The sequence below is a fragment of the Oncorhynchus clarkii genome, chromosome 11, assembly GCF_045791955.1.
Source record: "Oncorhynchus clarkii lewisi isolate Uvic-CL-2024 chromosome 11, UVic_Ocla_1.0, whole genome shotgun sequence".
Lineage (NCBI taxonomy): Eukaryota > Metazoa > Chordata > Actinopteri > Salmoniformes > Salmonidae > Oncorhynchus > Oncorhynchus clarkii.
Genome location: NC_092157.1, coordinates 23,116,674 through 23,132,852, shown reverse-complemented (window position 1 = coordinate 23,132,852; position 16,179 = coordinate 23,116,674). Strand labels below are relative to the sequence as shown.

The 16,179-nt window shown below is 41.1% G+C and overlaps 1 protein-coding gene across 2 annotated transcripts in view; it reads left to right on the top strand.

Moving 5' to 3' along the window:
* The first annotated feature begins 5,418 nt into the window (after positions 1-5,418).
* Positions 5,419-16,179, top strand: part of LOC139420377 (phospholipid phosphatase related 5b) — a 74,754-nt gene continuing 63,993 nt past the window's right edge. Inside the window, exon 1 of one of the 2 annotated variants that reach the window (XM_071170413.1) lies at positions 5,419-5,944. In XM_071170413.1, coding sequence (XP_071026514.1) covers positions 5,714-5,944 — 231 coding nt within the window. In that variant the 5' untranslated portion in view covers positions 5,419-5,713. The remainder of the gene's footprint in view (positions 5,945-16,179) is intronic. The other variant, XM_071170414.1, reaches the window with a different exon arrangement.

Genomic DNA, 16,179 nt, shown 5'->3' with positions numbered 1-16,179 from the left:
TTATGACCAAACAGTTATATTTTTGTTTCATCAGACTAGAGGACATTTCTCCAGAAAGTACGATCTTTGTCCCAATGTGCAGTTGTAAACCGTAGTCTGGCTTTTTAATGGCGGTTTTGGAGCAGTGGCTTCTTCCTTGCTGAGCGGCCTTTCAGGTTATGTCGATATAGGACGCGTTTTACTGTGGATATAGATACTTTTATACCTGTTTCCTCCAGCATCTTCACAAGGTCCTCTGCTGTTGTTCTGGGATTGATTTGCACTTTTCGCACCAAAGTCTCTAGGAGACAGAACGCGTCTCTTTCCTGAGCAGTATGACGGCTGTGTGGGCCCATGGTGTTTATACTTGCAAACTATTGTTTGTACAGATGAACGTGGTACCTTCAGGTATTTGGAAATTGCTTCCAAGGATGAACCAGACTTCTTGGCTGATTTATTTTTATTTTCATGGTGTCAATTAAAGAGGCACTGAGTTTGAAAGTAGGCATTGAAATACATCCACAGGTACACCTCCAATTGACTCAAATGATGTCAGTTAGCCTATCAGAAGCTTCTAAAGCCATGACATCGTTTTCTGGAGTTTTCCAAGATGTTTAAAGGCACAGTCAACTTAGTGTATGTAAACCCACTGGAATTGTGATACAGTGAATTATAAGTGAAATAATCTGTCTGTAACAATTGTTGGAAAAATTACTTGTGTCATGCACAAAGTAGATGTCCTAACTGACTTGCCAAAACTATAGTTTGTTATAACAAGAAATATGTGTAGTGGTTGAAAAACAAGTTTTAATGACTCCAACCTAAGTGTATGTAAACTTCCAATTTCAACTGTATATAGACTATCATTATTTATCTAATAGTTATCTAATAATATCTCACCTATATTTCTATAAAGAAAGAGAGAATCCATCCATTAATATTTTCAGTAACACTTTACTTGACACCCATAACACATTATGACACGTTCATAACCATGTCGTAGTATGTCATTACAGCTGACATAAACTGTCATAATATGGTCATCACACTGTCAAGACCTAAATATTTACACCTCTTGTGACATATATTGCGTTATTTTATGGCTGGTTATGACATGGACATAAGAGTGTCAATACCCACATGTATTTAAATGTGTTTTTTCCCTGCCAAGAAGTTTCCTTTCGTTTGAAAGTTTGTTTCTTAAGTCCTTTGTTGCTGTTGTAATTCACTCTTTAAAAGTCCTGTTTGTTTTTCATTATATTTGAAACAACTTGTAGAAAATATGCTTTATGACACTGTCAAGAAGCATTATGACCCTCCTGTGTCACTTTACTTCGACTAAGAAAATACACTTAATGACACTGTGAAGAAGCATTATGACCATCGTAATCATATAAGCCAGATAGGCCTATCAGTCAAAAAGAGGGTGTCTTGTCCTGCTCCTGAAATCTGCTCCATTCATCCCAGTCATCAGAAATAGAGCATTGAGGTAGGTGCATTACTGACGTCAATGTGTACGCAATTACAATGATAATTTAACATGGTCAATTACAGAAAATGTTTACAACATTAACATACTGTTGACAAGTACGCTATGGTGTAATGGAATTTTTTGCCTTGTGTGGTAGGTTTTGTGGGTTTCGACACTCTTATGTAGACGTCATAACAAGCCATAAAATAACGCAGTATATGTTACAACAGGTCTAAATATATGTGTCATGACAGTGTTATGAGCATATTATGACAGGTTATGACACATTATGTCAGCTGTTATATCACATTCTTATTCTATTATGACATGTGTTATGACTTTGTAATAACGTGTTATGGCGCTGGGTGTCAAGTAAAGTGTATTTTCAAACAGGGCCTCAGATTAGCTAATGTGCGCATGCAGGAGTGGCCCCTGAGTTGCCTCTCCTCTCCTTTTATTGAGTGTGGTCATGTAACCTACAGTATGTGGCCTTTGTTTGTGCTCATAACACACCATGGTTGTTAAAATAGTGTATGCCTATAGTTTGAAATTGCCAGGGGGAAAACACACACCAAGGGGAAACTTGGTGTGTGTTGTTGTGTGTGCGTGCAAGTTATTAGATAATTAGATTGATAAGCGTGAGTGAATAGTGAAGCTTGTTTGAATGAGTGATTTAGATCATTAGATTGATGGCCATTTGTTTGTTTTGTCCCTACTTTTTACTGCCCACACACACACACCTGCATACACATACACACACAACCCGGCCGTCTCTACCTATGTACAGTATGTAACCACGGTTCCTCCTTCTGAAAATATTATTATGTGCTAAAAGAGAAATTATTTCCTTGTTACTAAAGCCAATTCTGAAGCATAGTTTCACCAGGTCATCTAACTGCAGGCATTTCAACGGTGGCGGGCGTGCACAGCAGAAGGTAGCCAGGGAGACATGCACTTCCCTTATGTTTATCTTGAAATATAACTGAGACTTTATTCTATAAATAAAATGTTGACTATTCTATAAATAAAATGTTGACTTTTTTCTCTAAATATTCAGTTTTTTCTAGCAACATTGCCACTTAATTCTCAAAATGTAATTTAGACTTTATTTTCAAAATATTGTCACTTTTTTAAAGTACTATCGTGCAAAAAATAATAAGCCAAGTACCACCACCCGTCGCTCTCTACTTGAACCTAATACTCTTCCGTACAAAACTACCTCCATACTTCTATTCGATTGTACGGGTTACCTTCAGATGAGTCCAGTGACACTTGTGAGGGTCATAGAGCAAAACGGAGAACACCATTGTGTTCGTGAGAGTCTCCCCTTTCCATATAGTGGTTCCTAATAGTTAGGAATCTACAGATGTTTTCGTGAGAAGACCCATTTTCGGGATGTCTCATGGTCTGACAAACATCGCTGTAGCTCAGTCACTTTCCAACGCAGATGCGGAAGGCCGCCACGAGCGGATGCGGTGGATTGAGACGCAGGTCATGCAAAAAGCATGATATCTAGCTTACATTGATGGATTTTTAATGGGGATTTTTATTTATTTAGTTACTTAGATTGACGCACGGGTGCATCAATAGACTCTTAAGGATTTTTAACAACTAAACGTCCTACTCTATTTTTACCCCATTTTATACAGGATTTATTGTGACCTTAGACCTCCCAACTTAGCAGGAAATCAACATTGGAACAAAAACACTTCACTCACATCTCTGGAGTGACAGATGGACTGTGGCCCTCAGATGGTGCTTTTCGTAAACACGACACCTCAGTGCCTCAGAGCTGACATGTGCTGTCCCGATCAGTAATTGGACAGATTTGTAGATCCTTCCGCATGATTGGATCCGTGGCAGCGGTGCGATGATGCGGCTCAAGTAATAGGCCACTGTGAATCGCCTGGCATATTTGTCTGGCCTCCCGTGGAGAGTTTGATTCGGACAAAAATACCCCTGATCTGTAATGCACATTGGTACATCTGGAATAATGGGTGAATATTGGAAAGGCTAAACCCTTTAAAAATAGTAAATAAAAATTAAAGATTGGCTCCACATTTTTTGCCCATGAGGCTTAGCCATAAAATAGCCTCAAAGTTTGAGCACATTCAGAAATGTCTGTTTCTTTGAGACTGTAAAATCTGCGTTAGGCTGGCATTAATGGTAAAGGATATAAATTAGCCTTGATGGCACTATAATCACCATGGCACACAGCCTTTCCCTCCCCTGATCCAGACAATACAGACAGCTAGAGAACAGATCTGTCGTAGTCCTGCTTTAAACTGGATCTTTTAACATCTCTCCATCTCTGTGTACCTTTGATAGTTAGATCTTTCCGTAATTACACCCAAACTGAATGGTACCATTTGAACCATGGATGGAGTGTCTAAGTGTTTGATGTGTTTGTCCTTATTGACTCATATGCCATGACTGTAGAATAGAATAGACAGAAGATAAACATTTCTCGGCATCCCACGGCATTATGATACTGGTCAAAATGTTGTCTTGACTACACAGGAAAATCAGAGTGAATTTCACACTTTCAAAAATGTTAACATTTAGATAGTGTTTCTGTAACCCTATACAGAATAGAAACTGTACACAGGCTGTGTGAAATTCACAATACACTGGAGTGAACTAATTAGTATTTCACTCTACTCTGGAGTGAAATATAATGGAATGGCTTATGGAGTAAAGCCAAATTTGCATATTTCCCAGGATGACTTTTTTTGTGAATTGTGGAGTTTCCGCCCATGGCTGTATTTGTTAGTGGCACAGACATGGTTGTTAAAAACTTTCATTTAAAAGGTCTTAGGTAAATCTTATAATTAAAATTAAACTATGACAATACACTATACATTACATACTGATCATAAGAACTTTGTTAGCCTAGTTTATCCTAACTCAGCAGTGTTAGGAAACTCTTGTTTTAAAGGCCACTTCAGGTCTGCATATCACTTTATGCTGGATTGCAAAGTGATGTGATGTGTAACTCCTATTGGAATCCAGATAGGGTTAGGGTATCCAATCTTTGGAATTTGTATTATCCCGCAACCCACATTCAGAATGACTTTCAAGATTGGTAAAAGAGACTACCTAAACCCATTTAAACTGGAACAACCATTTCAGTAATGGATGTAATAAATCGAACTAACTGATTGGATTAGTTTACAAACATTTTTGCTCTTTATCTTTGTGTACCATAAGATTGATTGATTGACTAATGTACATGCAAAAACAGATATGAAAATAAATCCTAAAAAATAAACCCGCAGTAGAGCTTGCTGGGAAATATGATAATGACAGGCTTGGATTTGATGGGACTGTTTTATGAACCACAATGTAAAGGAATAACTCTGGCTATTAACACCAACACTGGGTGTTCTTTTACAACACTGAGTCTTAATTTCAATCTTACAGAGTGAATTTAACTCCTGAAAAAAAAAATCAACACTGGCCAATTCCTATTCATTTTCATTATGCGAATCTAAAGACTCCAACAACAGAACAGTCGTTGACATCAGCTTTGATTAATAATTTGATGGAGTCTTTGGAAAACACGTGCATAAAATCGAATTGAATATGAATGTTGTTTGCATATATATCTCTTCAAATACTTCCAACAAAATTACAATAATATAGATATCTGGACTGAATGGACAAGAGTGTAGAGTAGACTGATGTGGTTGACGTCAGCTTTGATTACTGTGTTCTGTTGTTGGAGTCTTTAGGACACATGCGGGCGTTCGCATTATGAAAATGAATAGGAATGGTGCGTATCTCTCCAAAGGGCACTAAAGCTGACGCACGACTCTGACTGCGGTGAAGATGACTTGGAGGCGAATCTAAAGCTCCAACAAGTTGCTCAGAGTCATTCACTGCGGGTGCTGAAAGGAGAGATGAAAAGCAGCAACGGGCGTGCGTTGTCACTCCTCTTTCCATCATTTGCTGCCCACGGTGAATAGCGGCGCGGCTGCTGCTGCGCACAAACACACAGACCCACGCGTGCGCTCCCTCCAATCCACACGTTTTCATCTCTATCTCGTTCATTCCGGTTCCAGTGACAAACCGGGGGTGACAGAACACGGCTCTGTGAACATCACCATTCAGCAATGCCTTATAACGAGCATTAGTGGCAGTAGGAGAAATGTGTGGCTGACAGGTGCTATGGTCAAGTTGCTGCGCTAGGCTAGGGGCGAAGAAGGCGGAATGAAAACAGAGGTGGCGGTGCTTTCTCTCCTCAGTCAAGTGGATTGTTAAATGTTCCTTTCTCTTCCTTTGACGAACATGCTTTATTTTCAGCTGGTGATCATGGCGGGGACGGTCATGCTGGCATACTACTTCGAGTACACGGACACGTTTAACGTGCACGTCCAAGGGTTCTTCTGCTATGACAATGCCTACGCGAAGCCTTACCTCGGACCGGAGGAGTCCAGCGCGATCCCTCCCGCTCTACTGTATGCGCTCGTGGCAGGGGTCCCAACACTTGTGGTGAGTTTGTCTATATTCACTATTTCTATGATGTGGGTATATTTGAATAGGCTCCAGAATTATACTGTTAACATTTTTCGGAGAAAAAAATATACCAGAGGTTAACGTTCATTGGCTAATTTCAGTTACAATTGTTTAATTTGCTTGTCTATTGGAAATGCACTTGCATAATGCAATCGATGAAAATAGACTGTGCTTAGAATATAAATCACAACACTTGCAGACAGCAATTGATTCCTGTCTCGACTTGCCATAGCAAGCAATTACTGTAGCTTATACAAGTTGCTTCAGACTGGTATTTCATGTTACTGGCCCTCAAGAAACTGTACTCTGTATCTTTAAATCAGGATCGATTAATTCATAGATACATAAAGGCCTGGATGAAACATGCAAATGAGTTATAAAGTCAGCACAAGGCTAGAAGTCTTACATCAGTGGTGGCACAACACACATGTATAGGGGGCAATAATACTCAAACAGATTTAGGTGCCTTCATATGATTAACGTTTCCCTAGGCTCAATTATACCACCTTGGGGGCCATGGCCTCTTTGATGCCAGACAGGCTTTATTACAATGTCCTGCTCTATTTTATGGTTTCATTAATGAGATTATGTCCTCATTCCATTCAAGCTGTCAACATGGAGCTTCTGCACTTTTGCAGACAGTATTGTGCGCCCCAAGATGTCACCCTATTCCCTATATAGTGCACTGCTTTTGTTTTGACCAGAGGGCTCAAGTGTAAAGTGGTGCACGGGAATAGGGTGCCATTTTAGACCCTGCATAGGTCTGTGGTCTATGGCAAGGGTGTTCTAATCCAGGAGAATTCAACTCTTACGAAGGCCGGAGCCTGTTGGTTTTCTGTTCTACCTGATAATTAATTGCCACCATCTGGTGTCCCAGGTCTAAATCAGTCCCTGGTTAGAGGGGAACAATGAAAAAACACAGTGGAACTGGCTTCTAGGTCCAGAGTTGAGTTTGAGTGTTTTAATCAATAGGTGATATAGTTCTAGTCATACTTTCTTAAAAAACACCACTGACTGTAGATTTTCCAGTAATAGGTCAGGCTATGGTTAAAGTCCAGTTATTTTTATACAGTATATGCATGCTTAGTACTGACTGTACACAGAGTTCTTCCTTTTTTTGACACCTATACCTGACTTTTCTTGCATAGACAAATAACAACACCCACATGCTGCATCCCACACACTTCCAGAACAGTCAGGAACCTAATATAGAAACCATAGATAATATTGCAGGCTCTATGACAGAAACCCTCTCCTTCAAAGCACTGCAGAATGCAGGCTAATACATCAGGTATAACCATGATAATTCTGTAGACTATACCTAATTTTTAAAAAGTAACCTTTATTTAACTAGGCAAGTGAGTTAAGAACAAATTCTTATTTACAATTACGGCCTAGGAACAGTGGGTTAACTGCCTTGTTCACAGGCGGAACAACAGATTCTTGCCTTGTCAGCTCGGGGATTCGATATAGCAACCTTTCGGTTACTGACCCAACACTCTAACCACTAGGCTACCTGCCACCCCAAGTATGGCACCCTATGCTTGACTCTCACCACCCCAGATATTTGATGAAGGATTGAGTCTCAGGCTAATGATCACAATTTGTAATCTATTTAATAACTAGGTTTAATAATGCTTTAGAGCATCACCTCAAGTCTTGATTATAAGGTGTTGGGTGTCATGTTTCTCTGTTTGAAAAGTGTTGAAAATGAAGAAAGATGGTTCTTTCTGCAAGCCAAACCCAATATGGTTTCTGGCCACTGTTCTCCATGCATGATGACATTCATGCCTCTGCAGATGACAAGTATTTGATTGACAGGATGCTCATAGGGGACATTCCCTCTAGCCTACAATGCTGTGGTTGTTCCCTATTCCTGAAAGAGGTTATCACTTTGGAGACTCACTGGCATATTTTAGAGGTTGCTGCTTGTCAGGATTCCCCGTTGGATAGAGTGTGGTTGTAAGTGACTCTTCTTTCATGTTATGTTTTGATTTGGGGCGTCTCCAGTCCAATGCATTCAGATGCATTGTGCTTTCATTTAAATATTTCAGATCCCATCTGCCATATTTTCCATTTGTCTGACATTTTTTACTCTTTGTTATGTGGAGGATGGTGTTGAGACATATGATTATGTCAGTGTTGTAGTGTAACTGTGATGCTCATGAACAACATGATGTGCTTACAGCTCACTTATGTTGAGCTTATCTAAAATATACAATTGTATTATACTAAAAACGTTTTTTGATATATTCTATGTTGAAAATCTAGTCGTTATTTGAGATAGCACTGACCGAATATGGGATTTTGTGGTAACAGGTACACACACGTACTCATGATGCACACACACACACTAAGCCAACTGACTGAAAGTGTCTGTAAGACGGATGATGACCTAAGCAGATTCACACATTCAGTTCCATCCCAGGCTGGATGAAAACCTCTCTTGCTGCCACATAGAGTGTGTGTGTGTGTGTGTGTGTGTGTGTGTGTGTGTGTGTGTGTGTGTGTGTGTGTGTGTGTGTGTGTGTGTGTGTGTGTGTGTGTGTGTGCGTGCGTGCGTGCGTGCGTGCGTGCGTGCGTGCGTGCGTGCGTGCGTGCGTGCGTGTGTGTGGGGGATCTATTACAAAGTAGTGTTGGCAGAGAAGATACTGCCTCCTTAAAATGTGCTGCTCAGAAATGTCTTATTGGATTTACAGTGGAAGTAAAACCAGAGGATTCTGATTGGTCGGCAGAAGGTGTACTGAAGTTTAATAGACGTGGGGTTGCCTATATATTGTAATTGGTATGTACAGCAGGTAGACACTGAAACTGTATATGCTGCAGACTTTCTTGCCACCTTATTCCCTATGCAGTGCACTAGTTTTGACCAGGGACCATTTGGGATAAAAAGCAGTACACTACAAAGGGATTAGGTAGGGATAAGGGATAGCACAGCCACTAATAAATACTGCATTCTCCCTACACTGCAAAAGTTTGATCTCAGACACAGTTTACGCAGAACTTCTCACCACTTGAATAAAAGTGGTGAAATTTGTAGTGAGGTTTGTTAGCAGAGCATAGCTGAGTGGGGGGTGAATGTCTTTAAAACAGTGCTCGCTTCTTGACACACAACTTAACGAGACAGCATGAGTAATGTAAGGTAGAGATACAGTGCAGTCTGCCTTGTGCTTATTCCTACCGTCTGATTGACACATTCTGCAATTTCTGCTCAAAATCTGCTCAAAAGTTTTCTCATTCAAAGAGAGTACTACTGTTCTAGTTGTTGATTTAGCCCACATTGAATGCTTTGAATTCCGCGTATTTGGTATGTAGGGCAATGATATCTCCTTCTTCATAGCTCATAATTTCAGTTTGATGGTGGATTGATGAGTGGATTGATGAGTATCATGGTATGTAGGTTGGCTGTTCGCCACTGAAAATAAAAAAATAATTCTAATTTTTCTTCCAAAGCCGATCAGAGATTCTGTTCTGCTGCAAATCCCATCAACCCCTGGGGTTTGGTTGTAGTTTAAAAAAAACTTACGCTCAATCTCAAACGCAATCGTTTATTTATGACCAATATGCAAATCTCCATCTTCGTTGAAGAACATGTGATTAGCATTTCAGGGCACACAATGGTTTAGCTTAGGGCTATGAGATATCATTGTGTGGTGGTGATGTGTGGTGGTGATGTGCTTAAAAAGTAATGAGAGAGAGAAAGAGAGGGATGGGGGGAGGGGACTTAACCCAAGAGCAAGGAGCAACAACACCCACAGCTAGCTAGCTAACTTTCAAAGGATTAATATTCAGAGTACATATAAATTCCTCATATGAAACACTTCAATAACCCTCACTAATAACCTCCAACGTGATGGATCTGGCTCATCAATATGGAATACAGTTGGACTGATGGCTGCCTCGAAGCCTGCCTGCCTGCCTGACTGTCTGACTGCCTGACTGCATGGACAACTTCAAATACCCTTCGTCCAGCCAGTGACTTAGCCTCTCAGTGCCAAACGTATTAGGATACAATGGACAAATTGGTCACACCGGGTGTACTACTTCAGGTCTACATGAAGACATATTGAGTCATACTGGCCTCTTAAGCCATCAGAGAGAAGGCTGGTTAAACAAACACCATTTTGCTCTCCTTTCACCCTGGACCTGACAGGCTTTAGAAGTCACAGGGAAACTGGGACAAATGGCCTAAGTCGCTAAGGGAACAGTAGTGTGTGTGTGTGTTTGTTTATGTGTGTGTGTGTGTGTGTTAGCGCTGAGAAGGAAGTCTAGATGGAGACGTGGGTGGCCTGTAAGGCCGTGGCGGTCACGCACCCACGTCAAGGAGATGCGATGCTAAGTGATGTTACTGGGACGGGGTAGCAAAGTGACCGTTACCCATCTGCATCTCAGCTCACAGCTGTGTGTGTGTTTGTGTGAGTGTGTTAAACCTCATACACCTCTGCGTCAGCATGGGGCAATGTTAGTATTGGATTCCACATCAATGGTAGCACACACACACACACACACACACACACACACACACACACACACACACACACACACACACACACACACACACACACACACACACACACACACACACACACACACACACACACACACACACACACACACACACACAGCACAGCACAAGGGTCAGTTTGATAGTGTTAAAGACAGTATCGATTCAGGGCCAGGCCGAACACCAACCAGGAAATAAATACATTCCCATCCCATCAGCAAAACGTAGAACGCCAGCTGAGCAAAACGCCATAAAACAGCTTAGTAATGTCAGTCTAAGCAGACACAGACAGCCACACTAACTAGTTTAACTGCTGTCCTCATATTACTTAGAGACTGTAACATACTGGAATTGCTTTTGACTGTAATTTAAGCTATAGGCACTGTGGTTATGGAATAAGAAGTGGTATTGTGATTGTGACAGGGTGAGCAATGCAGTTTGTGTCTTATCTTAGCATGAAGCCAATTTAACTCAGAGAATTATCATTAAATGAAGATAAGCTGCTCTACAACATAATGTCTGGTTTCAGTTCTATCAGTATGTACTACATACTAAGTCCCCTATAAGTTATAAGTGTTATGTGCAGTGCCTTCAGAAAGTATTCATACCCCTTGACTTTTTCCACATTCATTTTATAATGACTTCCTGATCTCTGTACCCCACACATGCAATTATCTGTAAGGTCCCTCCGTCGAGCAGTGGATTTCAAGCACAGATTCACCCACAAAGACCAGGGATGTTTTCAGGCCAGGCCAGGCTTCCAATGCTTAGCAAAGAAATCAAATAAAATAACATGCCGAATACAACAGGTGTAAACTTTATTGTGAAATGCTTACTTACAAGCCCTTTCACAACAATGCAGAGTTAAAAATTAAGAAACATTTGCAATTTTTTTAAAGGAAATAGTAACACAATAAAATAACAATAACGAGATTATATGCAAGGAGTACCAGTTCCGAGTCAATGTCTTTTGGTCCCAGACTTGGCCCTCTGGTACCACTTTCCATTTCAGTAGCAGGGAGAACAGTCTGTGACTTGGGTGGCTGGAGTCTTTGACAATAGGCCTTCCTCTGACCCCGCCTGGTATAGAGGTTCTGGATGGCAGGGGGCTCATCCATAGTGATGTGCTAGGCCGTACGCATTACCCTCTGCAGTGCCTTACGCTCAAGTGCCAAACAGTTGCCATACCAAGCGGTGATGCAGCCAGTCAAGATGCTCTCAATGGTGCAGTTGTAAAACTTTTGGAGGATCTGAGGGCCCATGCCAAATCTTTCAGCTTCCTGAGGAGGAAGAGGTGTTGTCGTGCCCCCTTCATGACTGTGTGGTGTGTTTGGACCATAATAGGTCCACGGGGAACTGATGTGGACACCGGGAAGTTCTCGACCCACTCTACTACAGTCCTGCTGATGTGAATTGGAGTTTTCCAGGATGTCTGGGATAATGGAGTTGATGTGAGCCATAACCAGCCTTTCAAAGCATACATATGTGAATGCTATGGGGAGATTTAGACATGTTTTTAGACATGTTACCTTGGCGTTCTTGGGGACAGGGACTATGGTGGTCTACTTGAAACATGTAGGTATTACAGACTGGGTCAGGGAGAGGTTGAAAATATCAGTAAAGACACTTGCCAGCTGGTCAGCTCATGCACTGAGTATGCGTCCTGGTTATCTGTTTGGCCCTGCAGCCTTGTGAATGTTAACCTGTTTAAAGATCTTACTCACATCGGCTACGGAGAGCGTGATCACACAGTTGGCAAGAACAGCTGGTGCTCTTATGCATGGTTCGGTGTTGCTAGCATTGAAGCGTGCATAGAAGGCATTTAGCTTGACTTCGTAATCCTTCGTAATCCATGATAGTTTGCAAGCCCTGCCACATCAGGTGAGCGTCAGAGCTGGTGTAGTATGATTCGATCTTAGTCCTGTATTGACGCTTTGCCTGTTTTATGTTACATCGGAGGGCGTAGCGGGGTTTCTTATAAGCTTCTGGATTAGTGTCCCACTCCGTGAAAGCGGCAGATCTAACCTTTAGCTCAGTGCAGATGTTGCCTGTAATCCATGGCTTCTGGTTGGGATATGTACGTACGGTCATTGTGGGGATGACGTCGTCAATGCACTTATTAATGATGCCGGTGACTAATGTTGTAAACTCCTCAGTGCCATCGGATTAATTCTGGAACATATTCCAGTCGGTGCCAGCAAAACAGTCCTGTAGCTTCGCTTCATCGAACCACTTCTGTATTGAGCACGTCACTGGTACTTCCTGTTTGAGTTTTGTATGCGTCTTTGTGTGTGGAATAAAGGTGATCTAGAGTTTTTTCGCCTATAGTTGCACAGGTGACATGCTGGTAGAAATGAGTTAAGACAGATTTCAGTTTTCCTGTATTAAAATCCCTGGCCACTAGGAGCACCGCCTCTGGATGAGCATTGTCTTGTTTGCTTATGGCCCTATACAGCTCGTTGAGTGTGGTCTTAGTGCCAGCATCGGTTTGTGGGGGTAAGTAAACAGCTACAGCATTATTTTATAGTATGAAGAATGCAATTGAACATACAGTGCCTTGCGAAAGTATTTGGCCCCCTTGAACTTTGCAACCTTTTGCCACATTTCAGGCTTCAAACATAAATATATAAAACTGTATTTTTTTGTGAAGAATCAACAACAAGTGGGACACAATCATGAAGTGGAACGACATTTATTGGATATTTCAAACTTTATTAACAAATCAAAACCTGAAAAATTGGGCGTGCAAAATTATTCAGCCCCTTTACTTTCAGTGCAGCAAACTCTCTCCAGAAGTTCAGTGAGGATCTCTGAATGATCCAATGTTGACCTAAATGACTAATGATGATAAATACAATCCACCTGTGTGTAATCAAGTCTCCGTATAAATGCACCTGCACTGTGATAGTCTCAGAGGTCCGTCAAAAGCGCAGAGAGCATCATGAAGAACAAGGAACACACCAGGCAGGTCCGAGATACTGTTGTGAAGAAGTTTAAAGCCGGATTTGGATACAAAAAGATTTCCCAAGCTTTAAACATCCCAAGGAGCACTGTGCAAGCGATAATATTGAAATGGAAGGAGTATCAGACCACTGCAAATCTACCAAGACCTGGCCGTCCCTCTACACTTTCAGCTCATACAAGGAGAAGACTGATCAGAGATGCAGCCAAGAGGCCCATGATCACTCTGGATGAACTGCAGAGATCTACAGCTGAGGTGGGAGACTCTGTCCATAGGACAACAATCAGTCGTATATTGCACAAATCTGGCCTTTATGGAAGAGTGGCAAGAAGAAAGCCATTTCTTAAAGATATCCATAAAAAGTGTTGTTTAAAGTTTGCCACAAGCCACCTGGGAGACACACCAAACATGTGGAAGAAGGTGCTCTGGTCAGATGAAACCAAAATTGAACTTTTTGGCAACAATGCAAAACGTTATGTTTGGCGTAAAAGCAACACAGCTGAACACACCATCCCTACTGTCAAACATGGTGGTGGCAGCATCATGGTTTGGGCCTGCTTTTCTTCAGCAGGGACAGGGAAGATGGTTAAAATTGATGGGAAGATGGATGGAGCCAAATACAGGACCATTCTGGAAGAAAACCTGATGGAGTCTGCAAAAGACCTGAGACTGGGACGGAGATTTGTCTTCTAACAAGACAATGATCCAAAACATAAAGCAAAATCTACAATGGAATGGTTCAAAAATAATCATATCCAGGTGTTAAAATGGCCAAGTCAAAGTCCAGACCTGAATCCAATCGAGAATCTGTGGAATGAACTGAAAACTGCTGTTCACAAATGCTCTCCTTCCAACCTCACTGAGCTCGAGCTGTTTTGCAAGGAGGAATGGGAAAAAATTTCAGTCTCTCGATGTGCAAAACTGATAGAGACATACCCCAAGCGACTTACAGCTGTAATCACAGCAAAAGGTGGCGCTACAAAGTATTAACTTAAGGGGGCTGAATAATTTTGCACGCCCAATTTTTCAGTTTTTGATTTGTTAAAAAAGTTTGAAATATCCAATAACTGTCGTTCCACTTCATGATTGTGTCCCACTTGTTGTTGATTCTTCACAAAAAAATACAGTTTTATATCTTTATGTTTGAAGCCTGAAATGTGGCAAAAGGTCGCAAAGTTCAAGGGGGCCGAATACTTTCGCAAGGCACTGTATATTAATAAAATAGAAAGGATATGTAATGAGAATTTTTATGTTTGTGCTTTTCTTCTAACTCATTTCTGTGTTCTATTTAGGTGCTGTTCTAAAAACCAAATTCTGTGTTCATGCAAGTGGCTGACTGAAAGAATCCTCACTATCAGTAGCTGAAATTTGGCAGTACGCCCAGACCTTGTTTTGAGAACAAGAACGAAAGATATCTCAGTTTCAAGGTCTCAGCTTAGAGAGAAGAAGCCTCGTGAGGTATTGGTCTGACACATGTTATGAACCATTATTGGTTGGTCACATGAATGAAACAAAACGTTAATGATGACTTAATTATGCTAAGTCATGCAAATATAACGTTTCTGTGTATAGCCATATATAAGACAACTGCTTGGACTGCCCAAGCAGAGCTTCTGATTGACATGTGTACTATGGTGCATTGAGTTGTTTGGAACCTCTCCAGCTCGCTGACAAATAAACAATGATTGATTTCAAGATTGACTTTGAGTGTCCCGGTGTAAGAATTTCTACGACAGATATTCTCTCCAAATGATTTGAGTGAGTTCACACATGAGGCTATTCTTTGTTAAACGGTTAACAAACAAATAGATACTCATGTATGCTTAATTTAGAGTTATTTATGTAACTTTAGTTGTGATACAAATGTTGGGCTCTATGTTTCGATTTTTAATACATTCTAAGGCTGCATGATGTGACTAATGAGTTGAAAAAGTCGCATTAAAGGCATGAGCTCTGCTTTGTTTTTTTGCACAGGCTGTACACACTTCATCAGTCTCTCATTCACAATTTGACAAGGACTTGATAATAACTCAAATTTCTCGGCTGCATCCCCTTCGTGTGGACGTAATGCCTCCTAAAAAACGGTCTTTTGTGGACAGTGGCCGTTGTGCCCTTGCCTGAATATAATAATTTATAATTCCCTTCTCCCGCTTGCGTGCCGAAACACCTCTCACTCACATGGCTAACTGTCACGTGAGCGGGTCTTTTTTACAGGCTACAAGTGAAGACGGACACATCAGGGACGAAACTGCATGTGTCCTTATCCAATTCCGAGGTGCATATTGAAGAACTGTCCATATTTACTTTTCGTGAGCCAACCAGATGAGTAGGCCTACCGAACAGCAAAAGCACTAGCCTTTGTCAATCTACTATCCCCCATAGTACAAAAGTTGACCTATTCTATTTTGTGTGAGATTGTCTCAGACAGTTGTGGGATGCCATAGATACCAAATTAATTCAACCACTGTTGAAAAAAACTGTTTTAAGCAATGAGCCTGACACAACAGATTAGAAGGTTTAGCTTAAAATGTTGATAAACTATTTCTTCCCATTATAAGCGCAGCAATGGCACACGGTAGTAGGCTATAAGCAACAATATTCCATTAGCAGGAAAACACCATTCTCAAAAGTGACCATGAATGCGATTATGTATTGCTTTTATTATAAAGGTGCATTTTTATGGTGAAAATTATCTTCCCCAAACTTGACACTCACGAGCTGTGTATGTATTTCACTTAGGCTCTA